Source organism: Ictalurus punctatus, chromosome 7, assembly GCF_001660625.3.
Source record: "Ictalurus punctatus breed USDA103 chromosome 7, Coco_2.0, whole genome shotgun sequence".
NCBI classification, from domain to species: domain Eukaryota; kingdom Metazoa; phylum Chordata; class Actinopteri; order Siluriformes; family Ictaluridae; genus Ictalurus; species Ictalurus punctatus.
The window spans coordinates 10,439,763-10,450,078 of NC_030422.2; the positions used below are offsets into that span (position 1 = coordinate 10,439,763).

At 41.0% G+C, this 10,316-nt stretch overlaps 1 protein-coding gene across 1 annotated transcript; it reads right to left on the reverse strand.

Annotated features, from left to right (window-relative positions):
• Positions 1-6,797: 6,797 nt before the first annotated feature.
• On the reverse strand, positions 6,798-10,168 carry LOC108267624 (phospholipid scramblase 1). The gene is made up of 8 exons (XM_017471878.3): positions 10,051-10,168; positions 9,629-9,690; positions 9,392-9,434; positions 8,255-8,475; positions 8,013-8,174; positions 7,334-7,495; positions 7,104-7,172; positions 6,798-7,005 (listed from the first exon to the last, which is right to left on the reverse strand). The coding sequence occupies exons 1-7, from the start codon at positions 10,061-10,063 to the stop codon at positions 7,143-7,145; spliced, it is 693 nt and encodes a 230-aa protein (XP_017327367.1). The 5' UTR covers positions 10,064-10,168; the 3' UTR covers positions 6,798-7,005; positions 7,104-7,142.
• Positions 10,169-10,316: the final 148 nt, after the last annotated feature.

The window sequence follows — 10,316 nt, forward strand, 5'->3', positions numbered from 1 at the left end:
TGTACAGACGCACAGATTTAGCGTCCGTTTCAAATGCCATTTTAACACAATGGCCAAAATCAGCAGAGCTAAATAATTTCCTGCAGAGTTAAGTAGCACTGCAGTGAACCTGATCCATTTTTCACTGAACAAGGTGTTAATTTTTGCTCGGATACACATGCCGATAGCATATAAGAATTTATCATAGCAATATACATTAATATATTTAGTATTAATAAACATTCAAGTGGAAGATTTTGGAATGGAGAACACTAAAAAGTACTCCTTGATTTTTTGCTTTATTTCGCAATGCAACTGAGCAGTCCGTGCTGGAGCTCAGTGTCGCCCTGGGAAGACGGGATGGAGGAAAGTGTAAAGAGCAAGGCGAGCGTGGAGCGTGTGAGCCGCGGGGACACGATCCAGGGTAAGTGTGTGTGATGTTGAAAGAGCTGAAAACACCCAACGACCCCAGGATACGCATCACTGGTGATGTGTCAAAGTGCACGAGATGAGAGATGGCGCAACTGTAAGGATCCAAAAGCACTTTCTGTTTCCGAGAATACAAACAAGGTTAAAAGGCACTTGAGTGCACATAAAACTTAGAGAACATCACGTTCAGAAAGGGAGATGTTCAAATATTCATCATGTCTCACGCCATTTGACATGTGATCTGTGTTATCGTCTTCTTGATCTTGCTCTGAGGGTGCGCAAACTTTCGCACTCGGCTGTATCTGTATGGTTCTATCGCGTTTTATTGATGTACAGCTCTTAAACTGGATGACCCTTTTAACATTTACGGTAGGAGTCTCCGGTTTCAGTGCTTCGCAAAAGCCGGTAAGTTTTCCACCATTATGAAGTCTTCAGGACTTTGCTAGTTTCTTGGAAACAAGACACTTTAAATGTAATTATTAAGAGCTTTTAAATCAAATAAATAAATAATGACGGACAGCATGCCATTCTTTAATCAATAATAAATGGAATGAGTGGCTGTGGTAGAAGGAGAATAAAACACTTCAAGATGCTTATTCTTATACTTCTTGAGGAGATGTTGTCTTGGTCACTTGTTCCAAAATTATGGACCAGATCTTCATTAGGCGCAATTCAAAAGGGTCCATAATATTTCACACCTCACTTTTTCTCATCCCCAGAAACGGCTTGATTAGCGTGGACACGTGTCTGACTGCTCAGGTTGACCATTTGTTTTATTTTCTCCTCTCCTTTCTCTCACATGCCTCTCTGGACTTCATTGTCCATTTGCAAATATATATATATATATATTTGTATATAAACAAACAGCAGTGTAATGGATATTGACATGACTGGAGTCATGTCCCTGTCTGTCGTGACTCACGGCTGATTTCCTGAACAAGCCATTCCTATTCTTCTACTGCCGGACTCTCACCGGTATACGGGGGGCTGGGGGAGGACAGATATACTGCAGCGTGTGGCTTTGAGTCCACGCATCGGAAATTACTGCTGTGCATCAGACCAGCCAAAATAATTTGCCTTTAAAAGCACACAGACTGCAGGATATAAACACAAGTTCCACACAAAAGCCATCTCTAAAAGCTAGCTCGGTTATTAAAGTCATAGAGGGCTTTAATTGTAAAATTAACGGTAAAAAAAAAAACAGCCAGTGAAGGTAATGATTCAGATGAAAATAATTAATGAACACAGCTGACCACCCGTCGCCACTGTTTATTCTTTCTCTCTAAAGCGGATTCACAGAAGCGTCATTTCATTATGCATCATCACCTCGATATGGTGTTCGGAAGAAATGCTGTGGGAATAAAACCTAATTAGCATGCAGTTGTTTTAAAACCTCTGTGTGCCATTTGAGGAGAAATACAACTTCAGCTCCAGCATGACCAATATTAATGTTTTTTTTGCTACAACACCACAGACAAACTGGCTACCTGCTAGCTCGATAACAATACGCAGACGTAAGCATTGCTTGTTTGCTAACATACTCGTGTATATGCGCTAAGTGAAACCGCATGAAATCGTTAATAACTACACGCTCTATATATTTATGATATAGAACACGTTTCTTGCTAGCTCACCTGCTAGTCACTCATAGTTGCTTTTATTTATAGAACATGAATACTTAACAGGAAAGTTAACAGACTGCACAGTTAGGAAACTGGCATTCGCCAGACATCCGTTTTGGGTGGCCCTTCATGTTAGCCCTTCATATACAATGTTCGGCCAATGTTGGCAGAGATGGATTTAAAGGTGGCTTGCAGAATCTTGGTCGAACAGAATGGAAATGTTGCCTTAATGGACAAAATGACACTGAGCCCGTGTTGAACCAACAGAATGTCTGACACTGGCCCAACAATTTGGCTCATGTTGACCCATTGGAATGGCTGACATTGGCTCAACAGAGTGGTTAATGTTGGCCCTACAGACAAAAGCAAAAAGCCAGTGCTGACCCAATGGAATGTCTGATGTTGGTCTAGCTTTGGCAAGGTGGATTTGAAAGTTTATGAAATCCTGTTGATCACCATGACCCAACATTGGTCCAAAGGAATGTCTGGCTTTAGGCCCTATGGAATGGCTGATACTGGTCCAAAGGAATGGCTGATGTTAGCTAAGTGAAATATCTGGCACTGGCTCAGTGTAATGGCTGATTTTGACCCAGTAGAGTATTTAGTGTTGGCCTAATGGAATGGCTAATGTTGGTCCAGTGATGGCAAGATGGATTTAAAAGTCTCTGAAATCCTGCTGACCCTAGTGGTCTAACACTGGCCCAATGGAATGTCTGGATTTAGACCCTATGGAATGTCTGACATTGGCCCAATGGAATGGCTGGCTTTTGCCAAGACTGTCAAGGTGGACTTCATGGTTGAAATTCAGTTGACCCTAGTGGTCATTTCAAAATGATTTGAAATGATGGAGAAGGCCAGATATAAAAAATGTCAATTCATACTGACGTTCAGTGCTAGGGTTTTTGTTTAAACAAGGAAATACTCCAGCCTTCCTATAAGTCCAGTTCTTGACTGTGTCAATATATCATTAAAATAAACATATCATTATCTGTAGGGGATGCAGCAGATTGCACAGAATTTTCTAGCCTCAAGTACATACACATCTTTTCATCTAGATTTAATGCAGTCTTCCTCAGATAGTGTTGTATAATTAGTCAGTTCAAACACCAACACTGCCTCTGATGCCTCCTTCATACGTCGGCTTCAGCTGGGAGATCAAAAAACGCAGCATTCGCCCAAAAGGCGGGCATCTGGTTACTTTATGTAAGAGGCCAAGGAGGATCCCGCTACGTTGGGTATTTCCTCGCAGAATATTCTGCTTCTGATGCCTGTAAAGAGACTTTGCTAATTACCTTGTTGGCTGACTCTACAAAAATAAGCAAATGATGTATCAGGGGTATCATTAAAGCCGACTGGAAAAGTCTTCGATGGAAGCTCAATTTATTTATTTTTTGAGTAGTGTGTGTCCCCCAAGCAAGAACTCAGCCTTTAGCATTCGATTTTAAGAAATTGTCGGCATTCGAATAGTCAAATAAAAATCAAATTATATGGGTTTTTTTTTTTCCAAAGTGTAATGTTAGCTACAATATCTGTAGCATGCCGCTATTTCTTCAGCGCTGAAGAGATTCCTGTCTTTCAGTAACCTCTGCAACACGGCATCCATTTTTCAGTTGAAAAAAGCGAAGGCTTGGTGAAGTTCTTAACGCTAACAGAGGCACCTCTCAGCACGTTGCCCGTTCACAGGTATTTTAAATTTGATTGAAAGCTTAAAGACGTGCTCTTAAAAACACAGACGGTTGCTCTCTAAATCAAGGCGCCAGGTTTCGTTGAAATCGAGCGGACGCTTCATCGCTCTCAAAGCTGCTTGTAGATTACAGACATAGCGAGATGTTTGTTTCTTCACCGTGAGCCAAGTGGAAGGAAGAAAGTGTTGAAAAGCGGACGAGACATTCTTATAGGATTCATCATCTCTGGGAAAAAAAACACGCACGCATCATCAGACACCCAACAGACTTCCAGGACAAGAAGCTGAGATGTAGATGAGTTCCTGTTATGCGCAAAAACAGTCACAAAACTATTTCACACAGAAATCAGTGCCCTCGAAAATAGCGCTTTATTTGTTGGACCCGATAGTAGGTTATTACTATTATTATTATTTTATTTTTTTAGTTTATTGTGCATTGCTTGGATATTGTATGTGTGTTTTATGTATTATAGACTGTGCTGTGGAGTAGAAAGAATCGCACCTGCACCTTGTTAATCTCATCGTATCCCAGATATTGATTTTGACGACCACGGATGAGCCCGGTTGATTTGATTGACAGCAGCGTGTGGGGTGAAATGAGGGCCTGGAGTCTGTCAGAGGGTTTGGCAGAGCAGGTCTGGCTTTGAACGTTGATGCATATTTGATGTGGCTCGGATCCACGCTGTAGGCTGGAGTACAACGGGCCAGGCACTCTGGATTAGTGGAAGCCGATTAATAAATAAAAGCCAGGCAACTTTCTCTCCTCTGCAGGGCTCGCTCTGGACAGCCAGGGAGAGGAACGTAGCTGAAAATTGAGTAAATGAGGTAGTTTGGGGTTTGCATTGTGAAATTCTTGAGGTTTTTTTTTGTTGTTGTTCACCTTAAAGTCAGCATTATCATCATCACAGTAAACCAGGGCAACACTCTGTATTTCGTAATAATCCAACGTTTTTTTTGGTGGTTTTTTTACGTTCTATTGTCCGCATACAATAGCAGCTCCAAATCTAGACTTCAGAGGTCAAAAGAGAATGGCCAGACTGACTGTTCAAGCTGACTGGAAGGTTACGATAACACAAATAACCACTCGGTACTACTGGGTTAAACAGAAAAGCATCTCAGAACTTGTTGAACTTGCTTGAGGCTCAATTGCTACCACAGAAGAAGACCAGATCCGCTCCTGTCAGTCAAGAACGGGAGTCTGAGGCTACAATGGCCACCGAACCTGGACAGTTTGGAGATTGGAAATTGGGAAAACGTTGCCTGATCTGATGAATTTTGTTTCCTGTTGGGTCAGAATTTAGCATCAAGAGTGGACCTTCAGAGTGGTGGTGGTGGTGAGGAACGCTTTCTTGGGCGCCGTAATATCAACCGAGCACGGTTTGAATCACAAAGTCATCTCGAACATGACAATGTCAAGCGAATGTATATTCCAGTATTTAAATAACTTTTTATTCACACACCCGACACACGTCGCAATTTTCTTGCTTATGAACACTCTGACACGTCCCCTCATTTTCCCATCATCCGTGTGTCGGTATCTAATCGAGCGCCTGCACGAGTGCCATCGTCTCATATCCTGATACTAGCATTTATTACAGAGCTGGAAGTGTTGTGACACCCACGGCTCTAAAAAATGGTTTTCTCTCCTTATAATACAGTCAGCAAGAGGGGGAAAAAAAATAATCCCCACATACCAGAAATCTGGAGAATCTGGGGGAAACATTTCTGCGTTTTGTTTTTTTTCTTTAAGCACCTCCGGCATGGTGCGATGCTGACGCTCAGCCGTAATCAGGATCAAAAATTGATGGGCTGCCTCGATTAATTATTAAGCAAAGACTCAACAGAAGAATCACTGCAAGTGGTAAGGTAGGCTTTGTTATTCTCCTGCAACAACAAGGCTGGGGATAGTCTGATATTTTAAAAAATATTTAAATAATTCTCAAGTCTCAAGATGGTCATTGATTGTCATTCATAAATACGACTTAATGCCGGTCTTCTTTTTTTGATTGATTTGATTGAGTCAATCGACCTACAGTATGAATCAGAATTTGCGCAACTCTCGACCACCTTGAAGCTCCGCCTCCTTCACTCGACTTTACATTAGTAATGCTTTGAGTTCGTTATATATATACACGTACTTAACATCACTTAATATGTTAATTGGGGATGCAATTTTTGAAATATACTCAAATGTACTGTATACTTGTGTAATGTTGGAGAAACCTTCTCCATTTAGCTTAACAGAAACCAAGAGCACGACATCAGCACTTTTTTCACACTGGAAAAATCAATCTTCATTATGCTATTCTTTTGAAATGGTTTACTTCCCATGTAGTAAAAACCCACCAGACTTTCTTTACAATACTGAACCTGTCGAAACGGGGTCAACCCTCCAAGGAGCTACTTAGACTGGTTAGTTTGGGCTACAAGGTGTTCCTTTTGCTTTGTGGATGCATCCGGTGCTAGTCGAGCATAGACATTAAACCAACAGCGGGGCCTTTAACGCTCTTGTCCAATGCACTGGCCGAGATGCATGGACGCTATTGAGAGACTGGAAAGAGAGGTAATGTGGTAAATTGGGAATTTTTTAGGGGGGTTGATCCTTTGGTCACAGGAACTTGGAATTGAGTGCACAGATGGTCTGATCTAGGTCACGTGATATGCCTTTCTCAATCGGGCCTTTCATTTGGCCTCTCTAGACGCCTCCATTCGACGCCTTCCATTATTGATCAAACCGAACGCATCCACCAGTCATGCCCTTGTTGTTTTCCTCAAGCAGGTCGTGGGCAGGATGGTGCTTCAAACGTGCGTCAGGCTTGTGTACTGCTCTCTGGCAGACAAAACACATCCCTATGGCCGTGTTATAGAGCTGACTGTCGTCCATTTGCTATTCAAAACCGCTGATCTTGGGCATTTTTGTTGGTGATATTTGTAGTAGTCGGTCTGTTATGGGGGTTTTTGGGCCCAAACAAAAGGCCTAGTCTTTGCCAAAGTGGCCAGATTAATAGCGATTTTTTGTTTTAAAAAGTAAAAACGTGTCAGCTAATATTCTATATACAGTGTAGAAACAAGGACACAGTGACTGTTGCGCCAAAGCATTGCACTGTAGTGCCATCTACAGGATATATATATATTTTTTTTTTAAACACAGGAAACAAATACACAGGGTACTGTACACATCCATTCCTGATACATAGAGTAGAGAGAGATGTAGAAGGGAAAAGTACATCCTGCTAGATACATATTTAGTGTCCTAAAGAGCAGAAGCATTGACGTCTCACGTTGACGAAACTGGAAAAGAAACACAAGCAAAATGAAAAAACAAACAAGCTGGTATAATATCAAATAAAATCTTTTTAAAAAATGACATTAAAAGAGTGAAAACTTACACAAGAAGGAACTCCCGCTCCTGCTTTTTTTATTTTATTTTAATTATTCTGCTCATAGAACATGAAGTCCTAACGAATAAAACAGATCCAACAGTCAGATGGAGGAAAAGTGCCGGGTTTTTAAAAAAATATATATATATATATATATATATATATATATATATATATATATATATATATATATATATATATATATATATATATAATTAACAGGACAAATAAATGCTTACGATGAGAAAACAGGCTCCGAGAAGTACAGCCTTCATCTTCACATCCAGATCCAGTGGGAACTGGATCCCGAAATTGTCAGCGTCGCTGAAAGCCTCTTTCACGATGCCTGTCCACTGCTTGCTGATCCGACCCACAGACTCCGCTTCATCCAACGACAAAATCTGAGGTAAAAAAAAAACAAACAACTGACATGACATTTGTATGCTTGTATTCTAGCTTTACAGTTTACCTTACATTTAAACTAGCAAGGGGCAAGCAGCTTGTAGTTCATCTTTTCTGACACACTAATCAGTGTGAGAATCAGCTTGATTGGCATGCTATGTGCTAGCTTCGCGATCCTACTAGCGTCGCTAGGTTAGCATAGTAAGCGTACTAGCGACGTACATTCTAACAGCATCAACAAACTAAAGTTATATAGTTCCTCGACCATAGGAACTATACTCGAGAGCAGGGAACTGAAGAAACGTCAGACCACGCGCTTTATAGATTTGGTCCAAGGAATCACTTAGGTACATTAAGAAAATACAGGCAAACTCCAAAATTATTGGCACCCTCCCAAAAACAGTGGGGGAAAACAACGACGACATATCTGTTCAACACAACATGCCAGATTTTTCACGAGGAGTTCAAATGGTAGTGTGACTAAATAACCCGAGTGGTTCTCGGAAAGAACTCTACCTCAAAATTCACATCGAAACAACACTTCCAGGTGCAGCAAGGTCCCACCACCTTCAGAACGTCCTGCTTCTTCTCGTTTTGAATGGTGTACTTGGGCAGGCAAGGGTGCCAGGTCTGAACCACATACCCGATAGGAGTGCCCGGTGGAGACTGCACCTCGAGCTGAAAGTGGGGGGTTAAAAAAAAAAGTTTCAGTCGACGGAATTTTACCCGGAAGTTAAGTTTCAGTAGTGCTGCAGTACCTCTTGCAGACAGCAGGGGCAAAAGCAGCTGTCGCAGCGCAGAGATCGGGTCAGCGTGATCACCTCCTGGCCCGTGTTGTCCAGGACATGGAGGACGAAGGAGCGGAGCCGTCCGCAGAAGTTTCGGTTACAGCAGTCATTCTCCTCGGCCACGTAGAAGACCTGCTGCCCGAGTGCATTCCTCACCAGATACTTGTTGTTGGATTCCCATCCTAAAAGAACTATTGCAGAATAACATTTTGTTTTCGTTAACTGCACTGCAGAAGCTGTCGGACGTTAATAACGACAAACAAAAAAGTCGAGACGCTATCACACCCGACTAATAGGCAGTTCAGCGTCGCTAGCACACAGTCGTCCACAGTATGCACTCTAGACGCTTGTTTTAAGCCGACACATTCGAGTGAATATCATGTCTGCCACCCATCCCCCACTCATAAAAACTAAACGTTCAAAGTGGAAGCATGGGGCAGTGTGATTCTCACCCCAGTTGGTTTCTTTTTATTAGCGTGTATTACAGATCCCATTTTGCAGTTCCCAGTTTGACCACTAGGTGCTGGGCTTATTATTGTTATTATTATTATTATTATAACATTTTTGCATGATTATTTGTGAATGGATACATGACTTATTCCTTTTAAGATCAATTCAATTTAATGTGATTTCTGAAACCATTTGTTTACTCATGATGTACTCGTGTCTTATCCTTGGAAATTATCTGTTTGTCCCAGAGTGTGACCTTTTGTACGGCCGTGTCTACGTGGACGCGCAGGTTGTCTTCACGCATGCAATAAACTATTTTATTATAACCTGGCTCTCGGCCTCCTGATTCTTCAGTCTGAAACTGTAGTATTTTGACGGTCACCCAGAAAGATTTATAGCAAAGCGTGGCGTCATTATGTGCTTTACAGAATTCAAATTCAAGTGAACAACGCCGTGTAGTGGCTGCCAAAGAATCAAACGCAAATGCAAATCCTGTTTGACCTTTGATCGGTTTAACCTTGTGCTGGAAGTGTTGAAAATATCAAGATCAAGGAAGAAGCCACAACAACATTGTTCATGTTCGTGACGGAATTTCTTCCATTTTTTGTTTTACTTTAAGAAAGTTTTTTTTTCTAAAAAAAAAAAAAAAACACTCACCCTCAAGCATCTCCACTTTCTGATGAATGAGAAGCTGGTCGATCTGATCCCCATAAAGAGATCACACACATGTACACAAACATTCAATCATACATACACACCCATATTTAATGTTAGGTGACACAGTGTCTATATCCAAAGTACACCAGAGGCTCACACGCTATGTACACATGAATCCTTTTGGGTGAAATTCTACCCTGGACGTCGCTCAGTGATTTTAATAATGTCGGATCTCACCTGTGTTAAATACTCCAGCCCAGATGGACACCCGACTGGTTTCATCGGCAGACCCTGAGAAGCTAAAAATATCACACACACGAATATTATATATATCTCCATTTCCCACCCGCTTTTGGTTGACTGGATATAATCAGCCCTGATCGGCTGTTTTTAAACTATCGGCCGGTAACGGGGAAAATAGCCTTTATCGGCCGTTACCGGTTATCAACCGATACATCGGTGCATCTCTAATTTTTATATATATATATATATATATATATATATATATATATATATATATATATATATATATATATATATATATGTATGTGTGTGTGTGTGTGTGTGTATTTAAATAGAGAGAGAGACAACCATACACACACATTATATATACACACACACACACACACACACACATACTTATAATCCTGAGCTCTTACCTGCTTGATCCATGACGGATTTGTTTCTGATGGCACGACTCCACAAATACAGGTGACTCGTAAGTAGAGGCTGGTCGAAAAGAAAGCTCACAAAATGTGCGGTATTGCATTTTACAACATAATGACAGTGGGGTTAATAGCTAACCTAGCTACACCCACAGATATATTTATGATGCCTATTACTGTCCAAATAAATAAATAAATAAATAAATAAATAAATAAGAAGAACTCAAGAAGAAAGATAGTTCAAATCAAGTAAAGCTACT